At 39.1% G+C, this 20,675-nt stretch overlaps 1 protein-coding gene across 6 annotated transcripts in view; it reads right to left on the bottom strand.

Annotated features, from left to right (window-relative positions):
• The window catches only part of IPO11 (importin 11), a 189,714-nt gene that overhangs the window by 164,472 nt on the left and 4,567 nt on the right, over window positions 1-20,675 (bottom strand). For all 6 annotated transcript variants that reach the window (XR_008390098.1, XR_008390097.1, XM_053657295.1 and 3 more), the window contains exon 2: window positions 2,948-3,091. Coding sequence is in view for 4 of the 6 variants with exons in the window: in XM_053657295.1 (XP_053513270.1) it covers window positions 2,948-3,085 (138 nt within the window). In the remaining 2 variants the exon portion in view is untranslated. The remainder of the gene's footprint in view (window positions 1-2,947; window positions 3,092-20,675) is intronic.

Here is a 20,675-nt window from a genome sequence, read left to right as displayed (position 1 = left end):
TTAACATCATCAAAATGTCCATACTACCCAAAGCAATATGCACATTCAATGCAATACCTATTAATGTACCAATGGCATATTTCACAGACACAGAATAAACACTTCAAAAATTTATATGGAACCATAAACGACTCCGAATAGCAGCTTCACTTTTGAGAAAGAAGAACAAAGTAGGAGGGATCACAATACCCGATATCAAACTGTATTACAAGGCCACTGTAATCAAAACAACCTGGTACTGGCATAAAAACAGGCACATCGACCAATGGAACAGAACAGAGAGCCCAGAAATAAACCCAACTCTCTACATTCAATTAATATTCGACAAAGGGGGCAGTAACATAAAACGGAGTAAAGATAGCCTCTTCAACAAATGGTGCTGGGAGAACTGGACAGCAACGTGCAAAAAAATGAAACTTGAGCACAGACTTACACCATACACCAAAATAAATTCAAGGTGGATAAAACACTTAAATATAAGTTGTGAAACCATTAAAATCCTAGAGGAGAACATTGGCAAGAAAATCTCAGCTATTTCACGCAGCAACTTTTTTACCGATATGTCCCCTAGAGCAAGGGACATAATGGAAAGAAAAAACAAATGGGATCTCATCTAAATAAAAAGTTTCTGCGTGGCTAAAGAAAACAGTATTAAATTAAAAAGACAACCAACTGTATGGGAAAACATATTTGCCACTGATACCTCAGACAAAGGTTGAATCTCCAAAATATACAAAGAACTTACACGACTCCACTCTAAGACAACCAACCCAATTAAAAAATGGGAAAAGGACTTGAACAGACACTTCTCCAAGGAGGACATACAGAACATCCAGAGACACATGAAGAGATGCTCAATATCGTTAGCTATCAGAGAGATGCAAATTAAAACCACAATGAGATACCACTTTACACTGGTCAGGATGGCTATCATAAACAAAGCAACAAACAACAAATGTTGGAGAGGTTGTGGGGAAAAGGGGTCCTTAGTTCACTGTTGGTGGGATTGCAGACTGGTACAACCATTAGGGAAAACAGTATGAAATTTTCTCAGAAAAAAAAAAAATCGACCTGCCTTTTGACCCAGCAATTCCACTGCTAGGATTATATCTTAAGAATCCTAAAACATCAATTTCAAAGAACCTATGCACTACAATGTTCATAGCAGCACAATTTACAATAGCCAAGAGTTGGAAGCAACCTAGGTGCCCGTCAGTAAATGAATGGATCAAAAAATTGTGGTATATATACACAATGGAATTCTATACAGCAGAGAGAAAGAAGGAACTACTACCCTTTGCAACAACACGGATGGAACTGGAAAGCATTATGCTGAGTGAAATAGGCCAGGTGTTGAAAGACAAATACCATATGATCTCACCTTTAACAGGAAGCTAAACAACAAAACAAACAAGCAAGCAGGAAAAAAAAAAACAAAGACACTGAAATAGAGAACAAGGGGACAGTGACCAGAGGGAAGAGGGAAGGGAAGTTAAGGGGAAAAAGGGGGAGGGATTTGGAGGAACAAATAGGAAGGACACAGGGATGAGAACTAAGGGGGGTGGGAAATGGGAAGGAGGTGGGGGGCATGGGGCGGGGGGGCTGGGATGGGAGAAATAGACAAAGAACTGTACTTGAAAAATAACTAAATAATAATTAAAAAATAAAAATAAAAATAAAAAATAAAAACAAAAGTCTTAGGCATTTAATATTAATAATTCATGTTATGCAAAAATGTTACCAATTAAGCAAAAATACCTATTGGTATTTTTAAGGTCCAAAATAACTAAAATAAGAAATCCCAGGAAGTGTTTTATAGTTTGGCATGAAAAAACACAAGGCTAATTATAGAGCATATTCATCTAAATAAGCATATGAAGAGTAAAAATACTCAAGGTTTTCTCAAGATTTACATTGTACCCAAAATTTAAAATCATGATGCTGGGATTATCTAAGATATTTTCTTTAGCGTCTTTAAAAATCAATGTTTTTTACCTTTTTGTTACTACGCCAAACAACCAACTTTCATGTTACCTTCAGAGTTATCAAATATGACTCTTGACATTTCACCTCCCTTACAATCACGACCAGTATCTTCCTAAATTTAATAAACTCAAACAGTGCAGCCATGAATTCAAAATATGTACGTCAGTTAGTATAATTTTCTATTTACGAGGCAGGGTACACAGTTTTTTGTCTAAATGTGTCACAGTCTCAAATACTGGATCAATCCTGATCCACTGGTAGCTTACTGCCCTCCCCCAAAACAAAGTTTCAAACACTAATCAGAACTCTCTTATTTTCAGAAGAAAAAAATAAGGAAGGCTCTAAGACAAAAAGACTTGCTTTCATTCGGCATTCAGAAAACAATACTGATTAACTAACCAAAATCTTTAAACTCCCAGAAAGGTTTAGTTAAAACATATATTGTTAATTAAATTATTATGCAATTTCCCTTAACACCCAGGAAAAGTACAGACATGTCAAGAAAATAAAAATGTTAAGTTTGAAAAAAAACAAAACACTGTTTTAAAGTGAAACACATTGGGCAAGGCAGACCTGACTGAAGCTGCAGTGGGGACACCTGAACAACTGTGACAACATAAATCAACGGGGGCGAGGATGAAGACAAAACATGGAAGTATACCAGCTGCAGTTTTGAGGTCACCATTAACGTGCTAAAATAGAAAACCAGCAGTGTAACCTTCTAAGCAGATAGTATCAATACCCTGCTCTGTTATTTACTTACCCATCAACAAGCATCTCTTAAAGGGCCCTCAAAGAGCCATGCCTTGAATTAGTAAATTGCAGTGCAACCGGCAGCCAAACATTTGGATCTGGATCAGTTTCACTAAGTTAATCAGCAACATAAGTAGGTTTTTAAAACAATGAATATAATAGTATCTCATTTTATTAAAAATACTGATAACTATTTTGAACAACTTACCAGCAACACTGAATAGAAACCGGGCTGTGTTTCCCACTGTTTCAACTGCTCCTCAGCTGGCTTTAACACAGTAGTATCCTGACTGGTGGCCTGCGTTAAGACCTGAAGAACAACAGTGCTGGCACTATTGAGATCCATGGAAACCTGGCAATGATAAATTAACACATTTGAATGTTTATTACACATACAAAGTTATTGGAAACATCAATGGAGAAAAAGCTTCAGTGATCTGAATTATTCCTACACTTCACTCACTCACCTATTCCTTCATGTTTCTGCTGGATTTCTACCTTTTCTATGTGACACCCATACACTTACTCAAAATTCCCACAGTTCAATTCAAGCCAGCTAAAATAAAAATAAAATTCAAGTTTTAAAATAATAGCCATTCTCTGAGTGTATATGCTGTTAAGCATTACATTAAGGCTTTATAATTAATTTATTCCTAGTAATAATTCTATGTGGTAGGTAGTAAAGGATAAGAGACCATACCTTGCCACAGTCACAATCTATTAAGTGGCACTGCTGGACTTAACTAGCAAAGCCACACTGACCGTAATCAGTATCTAACACAACCTCACTCAAGTGCCAGCACTGACATCTAAAGCATCTCTGCAGTCCCAGGAGCTCAACAAGACACACGATATATGCTTAATAAATATTTGCTGAATAAAGAAAGGTGACCAACTTTGAATAAAGTACTTCGCACTGAATGAACCACATGACAGCTAATTAACTGATTTATTTCATTAAATTGCTGAAAGCCTGCTGTGTACCAACCACTGTTCTTAGAATATAGCAAAGAACAAAAGACTGTCCCTGACTTCATGCAGCTTACCTTCTAGTGGAAAGTAGTGATATGAAGAAAACAGGATCATGTTTTAAAGACTAACAGCAACTAAATGTGTTACTTTAGACTGGGTGTTCAGGAAAAGCTTCTTAGAAGTGACACAAGAGACATGAATGACAAGAGATGCTCGGCCATGCTGAGCTCCGGAGAAAACAACAGAAAACGAAGCCTGAAGATTAGAAATAAACTTAAGAAGGTCAGTATGACTAACACTTACGAGAAAAGGGGAAAGTAGAACAAGATGAGGTTGGAGAAGTAGGCAGGAACAGTTTATGGATGACCTTGTAGGGGAAAATAAAGTGTCTTGACTTTAACAGATATACCTCCAAAAGAACCCTTGGAAGTTAGAAACATGAATATATTAAAATATTAATATAAACAATAATAGCAAAATGCTGTACCAGAATTCGTCCCCACCCTGCAAAAAAGAAAGAAAAAAGCCATGTCCCTATTTTGAGTCACTACTTAAAGAGCAGTTTTCACCTAGAGCAGAGACAGTGCAGAACACTCAACATATACATCACGCACCTTCACTTTTCACATTTCCAGACCTTCACAGCAAGTTCTTATCCTTCTGTCCCCCTCGCCCTCAGCATTTACCTGTTCTAATGGAATCTGCTGGATTCCATCCCTACCTGCCCCATCCAGGTCCTCCCCAGAAGTGTATGCCCTGTCCCCTCCTACCCTTGTTTTTGACCCTTGATCCCAAGAAGTCCATCCAGTGTGGGAAGGAGGGCTCAGTTCACATACTGGAGAACCAATTTTGTGTCAAGCACTGAGTAGTGGCTCAGATGGTAAGAATCAGAAAGGGTCTCTTTCTCTACCCAAATCCTGGGGGATTATGAGGTGGGAAGCAGAAAGATATATTCTCATCATTAGAACAAACTGCAAAATATGAATTTCAAAAACAGGAGTTGGAACCTAGAGTGTATTTTTCCCACAGAAACACAACTATGAGTGGTTCGCTAACAGGGAAAAAGGCTTTTAGGTCTGAGAAATAAATCATCTTTCATAACTTCTACTGGAAATATTTCTAAGGATTAATTAACTTACAAGGGAAAGTTTAAGGAACTATCAGTCCCTAAATTGCAAATTAAATGCATCATCAAAAATAATTTAGGAATGACAGACATAATGGGTTATTAAAAAATACCACATTACTAAAGCATATTAAGTGTTTTAAAGATCCCAAACAAACCTATCAAAGCAAATCTGAGGAGACTTCCGCCAAGATGGAGGCATAGCTGGATATGCCGTGCCTTCTCACACAACCAAGTTTAGAGACAACTAAATATTAGCAACAGAAAACACAGCCAGAACACAGAAAACTGAACTTTTCGGAAGTCTGTTAACAACAAATTCTTCAGTCTGACCGGTAAGGGGTGAAACCAGCAGCTGGTGGAGCGGGGTTGCACAGGAAAACTCGGTCAGACGGACTCAGGCGTGCGGAATCCAGGCACAGGGTTGGACCTAGTGAGTGACCGAGCAAGCGATCAAGCTAGCCACTGCGGGGAAACAGCAAGGGAGCAGGGCTGTGGGTTGACTGTGGTCGCGCATTGGTGCGCGGATAGACAAGCAACGGAGTGGGCGATTGGACCGGGACCCAGCAGGTCCCCTCGGCAAGCGGCAGGGAGGGCGCCGCCATTTCCCTGCTCTGACCCCACCTCCACATACAGCGTCATAACCCAGTGACTCTGAGTGGCCCGGCCCAGGTGAAACACCTAAGGCGCTGCTCCTCACCCAGCGGCAAGAAACAGCAGAGGGCGCCACCATTTCCCCCGCTCTGACCACGCCCCCACATACAGCGTCACAACCCCAGCGACCTGAAAGTCCAAGGCTCCGCTCCTCACACTTAAAGGGCGCAAACAGACCAAAAATGGCTCAAGAAGATCTCAAAGCCCCAGAGCCTATAAATCTAAGTGATGAAGAAACAGCAAAACTCTCAGACGCACAGTTTAAAACACTGGTCATCAGGATCCTCACAGAACTGGTTGATTATAGCCACAAATTACACAAATATATGAAGGCAAAACTAATTGAAATGAATGGAATTGCACAGGACACCAATAGCAATGAAAAGGAAACTGGGACTCAAATCAATGGAGTGGACCAGAAGAAAGCAAATAATGTCCAAACAGAAAAGAGTCAAGAAGCAAGAATTCAAAAAATGAGGAGAGGCTTAGGAACCTCCAGGACATCTTTAAATGCTCCAACATCCAAATTATAGGGGTACCAGAAGGGGGAAAGGAACAGCCACCAGTGGAAAACTTATTTGAACAAATAATAAAGGAGAATTTCCCCAAGCTGGCAAAGGAAATAGACTTCCAAGAAATCCAGGAAGCTCAGAGAGTCCCAAAGAAGTTGGACCCAAGAAGGAACACACCAAGGCACATCATCATTACATTAGCCAAGATTAAAATGAAGGAGAGAATCCTAGAAGCAGCAAGAGCTAAGGGGACAGTCACCTACAAAGGAGTCCCCATCAGACTGTCAGCAGATTTCTCAAAAGAGACCTTACAGGCAAGAAGGGGCTGGAAAGAGGTATTCCAAGTCATGAAATCCAAAGACCTACAACCAAGATTGCTCTATCCAGCAAAGCTTTCATTTAGAATGGAAGGACAGATAAAGTGCTTCTCAGATAAGATCAAATTCAAGGAGTTCATCATCACCAAGCCCTTATTATATAAAATGTTAAAGGGACTTATCTAAGAAAAAGAAGTTTAAGAAACATGAACAGTGAAAGGACAACAAACTCACAGTTATTAACAACCACACCTAAAACAAAAGCAAACTAAAAGGACAGCTAAATCAAAAGTGGAAACATAGAAATGAAGATCTCAAGGAGGGTTAGCAACAGGGGAGTGGGAGGAGGAGAAGGGGGGAGAAGGTACAGAAAATAAGTAGCATAGACAGTAGATAGAAAATAGATAGGGGGAAGGGCAAGAATAGTATGGAAAATATAGAATCTAAAGAACTTGAGACACATGGTCATAAACTAAAGGGGGGGGTAATGGTGGGGATGGGGTAGGGTGGAGGGGAATGAAGGGGGGAATAGAACAACTGTAACAGCATAATCAATAAAAAAATTTAAAAAAGAAAATTTTTTTTTTTTAAAAGCGAATCTGACATGGGAACTAATATCACTGTTTTACAGAGAAAGACCTTCCAGCTATAGGAGAGCTGTCCAGGATTATGTAGTAATTATAATTAACACATGGCAGAGTGAGACCCAATTACCAGGTCTCCGAAATTCCAGCTTTTGCCACTCCCAAACACCCACCAACCCACCATGCTCCCTCACAGTAAGTTCCTAGAAAAACTGTCAAAAAGATTTCTGAATCCATCAGAAACCTAAAAGGATCAAATTAAATATTCATATAGTAGTCACCTGTGGAATTCTCTTAAAAGCATAGGGATGGCAACAAAGAACAGGGGGGGAAATGTATGAAGTCATTCGAATGTAACAGTGTGGGAAAAAACAGTGTGATTAAAAAATAGATGACTATTGGTGATTACTAGCAGTCAGAGGGTGAAAAACTAACCTTTGATATTTGGGGGGGGGAATTAGCATAATTACAGAATAGCAGAATTTGGGGGGGGGGGGATAGCTGAATTACAGAAATAGGGTTGCTACTGTTATTTGCACCTGGTATTGAAAAAGGCACACAACCAATTTCCAAAAAAACCTGGAGAAAACTGTAAGTAATAAAGATGGAGGGGGAAGAAGGAAGAAAGGAAGGAAGGAGAAAAGAAAATAAGGGTGGAGGGGTGGAAGATAAAAGAAGGAGAGACACACACTAATTTGTGGGAATGGCTAAATGTATTCCTCAGTGGACTTGACGGGCTCTTCATAGAGACCACCACCAGGAGACCTGAAGGCCAGGGAAGCTAGTCTCTCCCAGTAAAAGCCCTGTTACAGCTCCTCTGTGTGGAGGAGAAAAACCCTCTACATATGTAAAGGAATTTATCCTTTTCCTTTCGGCATTCTTATCAATTACTAAGACCCTTAAAACAACCAAGCAGAAACAGCAAGACTAAATTTCCCTGTTTTCTAATTAATAATGTAAACATTGAGGTTGCTTTGATTTTTCATTAATTTGTGCAGTTTCAACACACTGAGCAAGAGGAAACACTATGTCTACTTTATGAGCCCTCAATTATGTATACTACTGAAGAGAATTGTTCAAAATCTAAACTCTTCTCTAAGAACAAAAAGAAAGAAGTAGAAAACTAAAAGGGCACTGGGATTTTGCCCTTCTCCCTACAGTGTTTCACAATTGAGTCTGTTCAATTTATTCATTAGTGGACTTTTTCTATTCTTTGATTCTATAAAAGTCTAAACAATCTAGCAAATGTTTAATGGACTAAAAATACTCATCCCCATGTGACTGGACTTTCTAGGCTTGTTTCTGTAAGATACTTGCCAATCCTGGGGGGGGGGGGGGGGCGGGGGAACCCAAGTCCAAAGATATGCAGATATGACTATGGCTGGGAACTGAACTGGTTTTCATCAAAAGAGGCAGATGAGAGAAAACTCAGCACTTCTGCCCGCCACCAACAGACATCTTAGATCCACAGTGACTTTAATGTCAGCCATGACCATTTCCTTAGATTACCACATTATCTGATCCTGTCCTTAGTTTTAGGAGATTGCATGTAAACAATAACCCCACCCCACTATTAAATGTTAAAGCAGTGAGTTAGTAAACTTAGAAAAAGGTGTAGATTACAATAAGAAATTGAAGGAAAAGATTTTCAACACCAACAAAGGTTCCCCCAGTGAAATAAAGTATTCAGGCATGAGTCAAAAATGAATACTAAACCTATTAAGTGAAAGAACAGCAACTGGGAACGGAATATACCCAGTGTGTCCAAGTATATCCACAGACTACTTGCTAAGTGCAATAGACAAACAAACCTTTAAAATGAAGGGATCTGTCATCACCAGCTCAACTGAATAAAACAAACTCAGTATCATGAACAGCTGCACAACTTGACCTTTGCTGTTTCCTGATGTGATGCAATGAAATGCATACATTACCTCTGAAATATCAAAAATGCTCAGCCTTCACCTAATCAAAACTCTAGGCCCAACTATCAGTTTAAAAGAAAAAGAAATACAGTCTCCTCTTTCCAGAATACTTTTGGAATGGTAGCATGAAGAGTTACACAGATCTTCTCCTCAGTGAAACAACCATAACTGGCAAAAAATTATAAAAAGCACCCATTTAATGTCTCTGGAAAGTATGGTTAAGAACATACAGTAAATGCCCAGTCAGGGCCTGCCAGCCAGGTCCCCAGTAGGGGGCACATGAAAGGCAACCACACATTGATGTTTCTCCCCCTTTCTTTCTCCCTCCTTTTCCCCTTTCTCTAAAAATGAATAAATAAAATATTTTTTAAAAACCTCTTAAAAAAAAGAACATACAACAAATGGAGAAAACTCTATGGCAAGAAATACTATGAAATCTTGGAAGGAATGGCAAGAATATGCGGCACTGAGCTGTGAACTCACTCCATTTCACAGTGCTACAGAACCTCTACTCCCCGGTAGCTGTAGCCAAGAACAAGGGGCTCCCTCTCAACCCAGTTGTTAATCCAGAGCTTCAGTTTCTCCCAAGGAGAGGCAGGCGGTCAGCACTTCTCATCCACCTGAGCTGTGCTGCCTCTATTGCAGGCAAGTGTAGCAGAGAGGTCGAGGGCTCTCTTCTTCTACCCAAGCACCACCTCTTACCTCAAGCACATGAGGCCAAAAACAGCCTCAATCATGCCTACCCCAGCCAGCTCAAAGGGCAGAGGTTCCACATCAGGAACAGTAACAGCTGGAGATGTCAATACTCTACTTTTGATAATGGATGGAACAACTAGGAAGAAACTAATGAAATTCTTGAACGACATTACACACAAACTAGACCTAACAGATATTTAAGGAACATTCCACTCAACAGCAGGATGCACACATTCCTCTTGAGGGTACACAAAGAGTACATGGAACATTCTCCCGAGGAAACCATATGTTGGACCACAAAACAAGCCTAAACAAATTTAAAAGGACTAAAATCATACAAATATGTTCTCTGGTAACAATAAAAAACAAATATGGGAAATTACTCATTTTCAGATTTCAAAACTCACTAAAAAGCTACAGTCATGACAATGCTGGTAACAGGCACAATGAATATACGTGTTAATGAAACAGATTTAAAAGTCCAGAAACAAACTGTTACATCTAAATTCAACTGATTTTTTTTTACCCTGGCCAGGTGGCTCAGTTGGTTGGAGCATCGATGCATAGACAGAAGAGTCATGGGGCTTGATTCCTTGTCAGGGCACGTACCCAGGAGGCTGAGGGTTCAATTCTCAGTCTGGGTGTGTAGAAGACGGCAACCGATCAATGTTTCTCTCACACATCAATGTGTCCATCCGTCCCTGTCTCTCTCTCTCTCCCCCTGTCTCTCTCCTTCTCATTCTCCCTCCCTCCCTGCCTCTCTCTCTAAAAGCAATGAACAAATATCCTGGGGCTGAGAATTAAAAAAAAATAATAATAAAAATATACAGTCAACTGATTTTCAACAAGGATACTGAGGCAATTCAATAAATAAAGCAGTCTTTTCAACAAATGGTGTTGAACTGGTTATCCAAATGTGAAAGAGTAGCTGGACCATTTCCTTACACCACACACAAAAATTAACTCAAAACATTAGGAGGTAACACTATAAAACTCTTAGAAAATCTAGGGGTAAATCTTCATGACTTCACACCCACCCGCATGGCAATAGTAAAAAATGCATATATAAGAGGTATTGAGGAGGATGTGGAAAATGGAGCCCCAATGCATTGCTGGTGGGGATGTAAAATGGAGCAGCCACTTTAGAAAAATCTGTCAGTTTCTCATAATGTTAAACAAAATATTTGACCCAAAAATTCCAACTCTATTTATATACCCAAGAGTAATTAAGACATATGATACACAAAAAATGGTACGTGAATTTTCACAGCAGCATTATTTATAATTGCCAAAAGTGAAAACAACTCAAATGTCTATCATCTGATGAATGGGTAAATATAATGTGGTATTTCCAGACAATGCAATATTATTTAGCAATAACAAGAAATGAAATCCTTTTCCATATATGCCACAACATAAGTGACCATTGAAACATTATGCTAAGTGAAAGAAGACAGTCACAAAAGACCACATGTTGTATTACTCCCTTTTTACAAAATTTCAAGAATAAACAAATTTATAGAAACAAAAAGTGGGCAAGTGGTTGATGAGGGCCAGGGGATCAGAGAAGATGTAGAATGACTGCTGATGGGAATGTGGTCTCTTTTGGGGCTATGACAAGGTTCTAAAACTGACCGCGGTGATGGCTGCCCAACTCTGTGGATATACTAAAAACCACTGAACTGCATGCTTCCAGTAAGTGATTTGTACGGTCTGTGTGTCTTAATAAAACTGTTATTTTTTAAAGTGCTTTGACTGTATAAATGCCACAGTCAGCAAGACACAAGGGAAAGTGACTAAATAAAAAACATTTGGGCAGAGTACCAACAACAAAAAATGATGTTAATTCAGAGCAAGGAAGAGCATGTATTCAAGAGACTAAAGTAAAATTAAAGACACAGACTCAGGACAACAGCCAAGGTTCCAAAGATGCCAGTACCATTTGAATGCATACTGTACAGTTTGGGTTCATTTCAGTTTCCCGACAGAGCTCGTCTGCTGGTTTGGACAGGGAAATTATTCTCTGTGTACACATTATAGGTCATTTAGCATCCCTGCATGTTTTATGTAAACAGCACTTTCCAGCACTTGACTAAAAAGATAATTCCATATATCTCCAAACACCCTAAGAATAAAAGACAAGCGGAAAACAAATCAAATTAAAAGAGTAGTTGTGTTTAGGTAGCTCCAGGGATTATAAGGATTTTTATAGTCTACATATTTTATCTTTATGTTGAAAAAAACATTTTTCAAAAGGCCAAGAATTTTCACTTTAAACCTGTTCTAAATTTCCATGAGAAAATTTGCTTCATTTCTCTTCCCTACTCCTAAAACCTCTCAACTTCTCAAGACCTTAAAATCATTGCGTATTTCTCTTGTCAGGTACATATAAAGAAATCATGGCATTATATTAAATATAGCACATTTAAGTGTGTAATGTGCTCACTAAGTGCACTCTGATCATAAAGTTCAGGAGAGAAAAATTACAACCTTGGTCTTCAGCAACAAGAGTTCTGCCATATCCTAGATTTGTGATGCCAATGATTGCCAAAACAATCCCCCTCATTCAAGGAACTCTAAGTCATGTAATCAAACAGCAGTTTCAATGCAAACAGTCATCCTTAAGAAGCACTTAGGAAGATTGATATTCTTACTATGTGGTGTTTATAATAACAGAAAAATAAAACCAACCAAAAAGTTCTAATTTACTGATTACTTTCCTTTAAGCTTCACATATTATATACACTTCCACCATATAAAGGAAAATAAATTTATATCTGTTAGCAATGTAGTATCTTTAGTTTCATTTTTAGCTTTAGTTATATATGTATATTTCAGTATTATTTTGTATTTGTTTCAGATGTAAAGCATAATTTAATTTCATTTCTAAGTCAGTTTCCCCATCAACTTCTTTCTTTACCAGATAAGGCACTCCTGCATAGATCCACCATTCCCTAGAATGTAAAAACAGAGTAATCTGCAGTGCCACCTCATGGTTAGAAGTAAGTACTACAGCCCAAAAAAAGTATACTCCAAGCATCCTTTTACCTTCAAGGACATAGAAAGAGGACAATGGAATTCTCAGTGACTTGGCCAGGACTGTCATCTAGAAATACAGAAATGAGTTTTCAGGGTCCAAGAAGATAGGTAAATAAATGATGCAAAAAGAGCTCCTGAGGGAAATAAATAAATGGGAGGGTAAAGAAAAAAGTAATACAAAAAAGATGGGATTCAAAACATGAGAATGAAAACCTCACCATAAAGCAAAACATCACAAGAAACTCCTTATACCACTGTCTCTACTTCTGTAGTTAAATACTGAATTTTTAAAAAATACTCTCTACAAAAAGACAATGTGAGATGAAGATCTGAATGTGTTTTAAGCTATCCACAAAGTAATTATGGCAGAATTTAAGAAAATGCAGTAACATAAGCAATGTTTTATGGCATAAAGTAGCCTGGAAAAATGGAACAAGAACAGGCAGAGTAATATGAGGAAAGGAATGAAATCAACTGATGAGAAAAGAACTGCAGTATTCCACATTTAGGAAAATGACAGACATGGCCATATACAAGCCATTGAGAAAGTGACATTAGTAACTTCAAAGCTCCAATTTTCCTCCATGGAAGAACAGGTAGTGGCCAAACAAACACTTAAGAGAGTAGCCTTTTAGTGGAATGTATAAGCATTATAGTATTTACCACGTGTTACTGGAACATTTCCAACAGGTGGGTTAGAGAAAGGTTTCCTTTTTTCTCAATGATAGTTAAATTCTTGCAAGTCAATTCATATCTACAGCCCAAATCTACAAAAAGAATAGGAGGCAGAAAGCATATTCTTGGGGAATTAGGGACAAGAAATATTACAAAATTGCTAAACTGCCTAAGGTCAAAAGCAAACTAGAGAAAGATAATGTATCCAAGACAAAAAAAAAAAATGAATGTCTGTGAAGACTTCTCTATGGTAACAGAAAAGTTACTGTTTTAGAAAGTTTAAAGAAAGATACATTTTAATTCTTAAAGCAGCTTGTCAAAAGGAAAAAAAAAAAAAAAACAAGAGACAGTCAACCCTGAATCTGAACAAGCTTCTAGATAGCACTACCAACAATAGTTAGGGGGGCATTGGGTGGAGGTAAGATGAAATAAGCCAGAAAGAGAAAGACAAATATCATATAATATCACCTACATGTGGAATCAAACAAACAACTGCAACAGACTTACAGATACAAGAGAACAAAGTGATGGAGCCAAAAACGGGGTGTTGGAGAGGAGGGTGAAATAAGGTGATGAAGACTAAGAAATACTAATTTATTAGTTACAAAATAAGCATGGGGATGTAAGGTAAAGCACAGAATATAGTGAACAATACTGTAATAACTATCTATGGTGCCAGCTGGGCACTTGACTTATTGGAGGGAGCACTTTGTAACCTATATGAATGTCTAGCCACTGTGCCCTATACCTGAAACTAATACAAATAGTGTTGAGTGAAAACTTTAATCAAAAAATAAAAAATTTTAAAAAGCAAATAAAAATGCATTCATCCTGAAGCCCTAGCCAGGTAGCTCATTTGGTTAGAGCATCATCCCGATACACCAAGGTTGGATCAGGGCACATACAAGAATCAGCCAATAAATGCATAAATAAGTAGAACAACAAATTGATGTTTCTCTTTCTCCCCTTTCCTTTCCTCTAAAAATAAATTTAAAAAAATTTTAAATGCCTATGTCCCTTAATTATGCCCACTGGTAGAAATTTATTCTACAAATGTACTCTTACCAATATACAAAATACATAAGCAAAAAGATGAATATTGTAGCATTGTTTGAATAGCAAAACATATATATATATATATAGAACTTAAATATCAGTAAGTTAAATAAAAGGTTAGAAGTAACCAAAAAATATTAAGACTGACAATAAGAAGGGGTTCATTAGACAATTCTATCTACTTTTGTGTGTTTTTTTAAATGGTAGCTAAGATCTGGTTGGTGTGCTCAGTGGACTGAACACCGCCCTGTGAACAGAAAGGTTGCTGTCTCAATGCCCAGTTAGGGCACATGCCTGGGTGGCAGGCCAGGTCCCTGGTAGGGGGCATACAAGAGGCAACCAACTGATGTTTCGCTCACACATGTTTCTCTTCCTCTTTTTCTCCCTCCCTTACCCTCTCTCTAAAAATAAAGGAATAAAATCAGTAAAATGGCAGCTAACAGACAATGATACACAAATCACTTAAGTTGCTGCTCACATTTGACATCACCTCTGTAAATCTGTAATTAGATAGTAAAGCACTCCATCCTCCACCCTACTCTTCTATATAGTACATACTTTTATTATTACATCTATTTCCTTATTTACTTGCATCTCGGCTACAAAACCATGAACAGCTTAAAGGCAAGCATTTTTGTCTTATTCATCTATGTATGCCAGTACATAGTACAGTGTCAGGGATATAGCGAATGTTCAGTAAGAACATTTAGTTTTTGTTTGAGATCTGAACAAGCAACGATGTCACTGTGATTTCTAAAGTGGAAAGCTAAGCTGACTTTAAAAAAGGTGAAACAGAAAGAGATCAAACAGGACTTCCACCAAGATGGAGGCATAGGTGGAGATGCTGCACTTTCTCACACAGCCAAGTTCAGAGACAACTAAATATTAGCAACAGAAAACACAGCCAGAACACAGAAAATTGAACTTTTCGGAAGTCTGATAACAACAAATTCTTCAGCCTGACCGGTAAGAGGGGCAAAACCAGCAGCTGGTGGAGTGGGGTTGCACAGGAAAACTCGGTCAGACGGACTCAGGCGTGCGGAATTCAGGCGCAGGGTTGGACCTGGTGGGCAACTCAGCGAGTGACCGTGGGGAAACAGTGAGAGAGCAGGGCTACCGGTTGACTGTGGTCGCGCATTTGTGCGTGGATAGATAAGCGAGGGAGTGGGCAATTGGACAGGAGCCAGCAGGCCCCTGCGGCAGCGGAGGGTGCCGCCATTTCCTCGCTCTGACCCCGCCTCCACATACAGCTTCATAACCCAACGACCTAAGTGGCCCTGCCCCAGTGAACAACCTAAGCACGAAAACAGCAGAGGGGGCCACCATTTACCCGCTCTGACCATGCCCCCACATACAGCGTCACAACCCCAGCGACCTGAAAGTCCAAGGCTCCGCTCCTCACACTTAAAGGGCGCGAACAGACCAAAAATGGCTCAAGAAGATCTCAAAGCCCCAGAGCCTATAAATCTAAGTGATGAAGAAACAGCAAAACTCTCAGACGCACAGTTTAAAACATTGGTGATCAGGATCCTCACAGAACTGGTTGATTATAGCCACAAATTAGAGAAACATATGAAGGCAAAACTAATTGAAATGAATGGAATTGCACAGGAAACCAATAGCGATGAAAAGGAAACTGGGACTCAAATCAATGGAGTGGACCAGAAGAAAGCAAATAATGGCCAAACAGAAAAGAGTCAAGAAGCAAGAATTCAAAAAATGAGGAGAGGTTTAGGAACCTCCAGGACATCTTTAAACGCTCCAACATCCAAATTATAGGGGTACCAGAAGGGGGAAAGGAACAGCCACCAGTGGAAAACTTATTTGAACAAATAATAAAGGAGAATTTCCCCAAGCTGGCAAAGGAAATAGACTTCCAGGAAATCCAGGAAGCTCAGAGAGTCCCAAAGAAGTTGGACCCAAGAAGGAACACACCAAGGCACATCATCATTACATTAGCCAAGATTAAAATGGAGAGAATCCTAGAAGCAGCAAGAGAGAATAGAACAGTCACCTACAAAGGAGTTCCCATCAGACTGTCAGCAGATTTCTCAAAAGAGACCTTATAGGCAAGAAGGGGCTGGAAAGAGGTATTCCAAGTCATGAAATCCAAAGACCTACAACCAAGATTGCTCTATCCAGCAAAACTTTCATTTAGAATGGAAGGGCAGATAAAGTGCTTCTCAGATAAGATCAAATTCAAGGAGTTCATCATCACCAAGCCCTTATTATATGAAATGTTAAAGGGACTTATCTAAGAAAAAGAAGATAAAAAAGATGAACAGTGAAAGGACAGCAAACTCACAGTTATTAAGAACCACACCTAAACAAAAGCAAACTAAAAGGACAGCTAAATCAGGAGTGGAAACATAGAAATGAAGATCTCAAGGAGGGTTAGCACCAGGGGAGTGGGAGAAGGAGAAGTGGGGAGAAGGTACAGAAAAAAAGTAGCATAGACAGTAGATAGAAAATAGATGGGGGGGGGCAAGAATAGTATGGGAAATATAGAATCTAAAGAACTTGAGACACATGGTCATAAACTAAAGGGGGGGTAATGGTGGGGATGGGGGGTATGGTGGAGGGGAATGAAGGGGGGGAATAGAACAACTGTAACAGCATAATCAATAAAAAAAATAAATTAAAAAACAAAAAAAAAGAAAGAGGTCAAAGAAACAAAAATTGTTCTGGAAGAATAGGAATTACATCACAGTAAAGAAAGAAATATCAAAATATATAACAGTAAACAGTATGCTGAATGGCTGAAAAATAAAGAAATGAATGAACAGTCCATTCAGTACCTTCCTCTACTGAAATGGGGCCTATCGAGCCAAGAAAATGTAACAAGACTTTTCACTGGGAATACCTAACACCTTTGGTCTAAACCTGTGCTCTCGAATCAGCTTTCTGATATTTACTTGGTTTAGCATCAGACATTTCTACCTTCATTCATTCAACAAATATTTACTGAATACCTACACATGTCAGACATTATTCTAGGCACATGAGGTACATCAATAAACTAAAAAGACCAAAAAAAAACGTGCCCTTACAGGGAGTATGCAGGCATATCTCAGAGATTTGCAGGTTCAGTTCTAGGTCACCACCACATAGCAAGTCATAGGCTTTTTGCGGGTAGAGAGGGTCTTGCTTTCAATTTGTGTTTGTGTTTTTTTTTTAAGCTACTGTGAAGCACAAGACAAGCTGCAATAAAACAAGGCACTCTACCTGGGGGGAGAAGAAATGCATCAGTCAATTATGCACTCAGTAAGAAGGCAATACACAGAGCCAGGGCACAGTTGTGAAAGCAGTCCTGTCCAACAAGCCCAAGTGTCTGTGTGAGTTTTTAGGGAAATGGCAGTGTAAGTGTCTTGCCTGCTTGGTACACACGAGAGTCCCCAGGGCTGAACATCTCCTAAGAGGAAAAGTTAAGGATGTTATCCTAAACAACGGTGACCCCCACACCAAGACAGTGCCAGCAGTAAGGCCCCAACTAGCATCACCAGCAACCTCTTTGGCTGCAACAAAAAATAAACATCTGTGTAAGAACTACTGAAGAACAGCAATTATGCTTATTGGTTTTAAAACTTCTTCTCTGATGTAAAACAAAGAAATAGGAAGGAAATCTTGATTTTTCACCAGATATTGTTCTTTAAATCGGACAGCCAGTAATATATTGCACAGCCTGAATTTAATAGACTATAACCAATCAGATTCATGTTTCATCAAAACCTTTTGCTAGATGTTAAGGGACCATAGTTCTGTCCAAATATACACACCTTCAACTGGTAGTTTCCAATTACTGGTCCAGGACATCACTGTCTATAACTATGGTGTGGAAGAATCTCAGTTTTGAGAGGTTAGCCTCAGGGGTTACTACATTTATAAAAATTACTTCATTAAAACATGTATAGGCTGTACACCTAGTAATGTTCACACAATTAGTAATTATTCTATATTAAAATGTTTTAAATCATTGAAATAATTTTTCTATCATCATGAAGCCATTACTGTCCTCTAAACAGTAAGTATATCTAAGTTAATAATTTTATTTTACTGACCAAGGAACTATGTCCCAGAGTGGCTAAAGAGATAAACTGTGACTTCTCTAAGGTTACAGGCTGATTTGTGACATTTCTGGAATGTAGAATTCAAGGCTTCTATCTCAACTCTCTACTACCTATAACATTTTTCTTTTTGATCACAGTGCTGTCCACTGATATACCTCAAGTAAAATGAACTGTTTGGGGAGGTTTTGTTGTTGTGGTTGTTGTCTTGTTTTGTTTTGCTAGATTTAGACCTAAATGTTGGGGACCACTCTGCCTGGTTTCAGGAACTGTAACTACCTCCCATGGCTAAGGATGAGTGAGCAACCTCCGGAATGCAAGCCACTTAGGAGACAAAGCTTGTCTCTGGTAGTAAACGCTGCCTCAGTTTCCTCCCCTGCCCCCAAAGCACCGTCGGACAGTTGATGATAGGCAAGACTCCTCAGAGGGGGGGGGCAACCTAAGTGAGACACAATCACTTGGGAGGCCATCATGGAAGGACTCGGGGGGCTGCGACAAAGAGGGAGCAATCCCTTGCCACCTGGCTATGTGACATACCCCAGTGAGTCCCCATGTCTTCTGGGAGAAGCACTTCCTGGCTCTAATCCACTTAAGCCTGAAAACCTGTGTGGGGAGGCAGTGCAGCTCCTTGCCTTGCTAGAGCAGTATCCGGAGTAATCAAGGGTAAGAAAGAATTCTTAAAAATCCCGTGAAACCTGCTTTACTAAGAGTACTTTCATTCATACGTTAAGGGTCTGAGCAGGAAATGAGTATGTCTCTCAAAGTTTCTGCAACACCTTTTCCTGACAGACACTGACAGACTAATCCCTCAGATTTCCTTGAAATGTTATCTACTGTTTGATCCTTGCCACCCTGTATTCCTGTGTATTGCAACCCAATAAAAGCCCCTGGAAGAAGGGGCTCCTGGCCTTTTTCCTCTGAGAAACTGGCCACCTCTACTCCCCAAGCAGATCACGTCTTGGTAGTGTTTACTTTCATCCGTGACAGACTGGGAGACTTGAGGGCAAAGTTGCCCCCACACCTAAGAACCAAAATACAACATCAGGCTTATCTTCCTGATAAATTATACTATAACAAAACTGAAGGCCAAAATTAATGGAGTCAATGAAAACATCATACCCAAAGTTAACAAGGTGAAGATTAGGAAGAAAATTTTTAATGACTGAAACAGACAAAGGATTATTATACAGAGTATACAAAAAACCCATGTGAATCAGAAATAAAAAAGAAAACTGGACAAAGGATATAGACAATTCACAGATAGGAAAAGCCAAATGGTTAATAAATGTCAGAAGAGATGCTACCGCACTAGTTATCAGGAATTTTCTTAAAAATTGATATATTACTTTTAAGTCATATGAATGGCAAAAATTACTAAGTCCACATATACTCAGTGCTGGTAAGAATGCATGGAAATAGAAACCCGTATGCACTGCTGCTAGGAACATACATTGGTATAACAACTTTGGAAAACAATCTCATCACTGTTAATGAGATTAAATGTATGTGTGTGTCCTATGTCCGGGTTATATCCTATGACCCAACAGTTTCACACTTGGTGCTAAAATCAGAGAAACTCCTGCATAAGTGTACAAAAAGACAAGATAAGGCCATTCATGTTTAGTGGAACTGACACATAAAATGTATCTTGTCCTTCCTCTGTATTTGTTCCCTCTAGCTCAAAAAGCTCTTGCCTTCAGATACCTGCTTGTCCTCCTCTTTAACTTCAATCCAGTCTCTACTCAAGTTATTAACTAATCAAATAAGTCTTCTCTGACTGCCCAATCTAAAATAGCTCACCCTCCAACCCAGAATCTCTCTGGTCTAGATATCCTTCTTTATTTTTACAAATAACACATTTAGCTGTTTGACATCCTCATGTATATGTTTATTGTCCAGGCTCTCCTGATTAAAATTTAAGGTCCAGAGACTAAGGACTTTGATTTGTTCAAAGGTGTATCACTAGAATCTAGAACAGTAACTGCCACATATGAAGAGTGATGAAAAAATATATGTTAAATAATGAATTCAGCCCTAGCTGGTGTAGCTCTGTTGGTTGGAGCGCTGACCCATAGACTGAAAGGTCACAGGTTCGACCTCAGTTGAGGAGGCAAGTGATTGCCATTTCTCTTGCATATCGATGTTTCTCCTTTTCTCACCTCAACTCTCTCCCTAAGTGAATGAATTTATTAATTAATTCAATGACTAAATCTCAATCTCTGCTTCCAGTTGTGTAAAGACACAAAAACAAATCCGTGTCTGACTTTTCCAGCCCACTTGATCGAACCTCCAGGGTATATAACATCCCAACTTTTC

Source organism: Artibeus jamaicensis, unplaced genomic scaffold, assembly GCF_021234435.1.
Source record: "Artibeus jamaicensis isolate MK-2021 breed Jamaican fruit bat unplaced genomic scaffold, CSHL_Jam_final scaffold_369, whole genome shotgun sequence".
NCBI lineage: Eukaryota > Metazoa > Chordata > Mammalia > Chiroptera > Phyllostomidae > Artibeus > Artibeus jamaicensis.
This window is presented reverse-complemented; position numbering and strand designations above follow the sequence as displayed.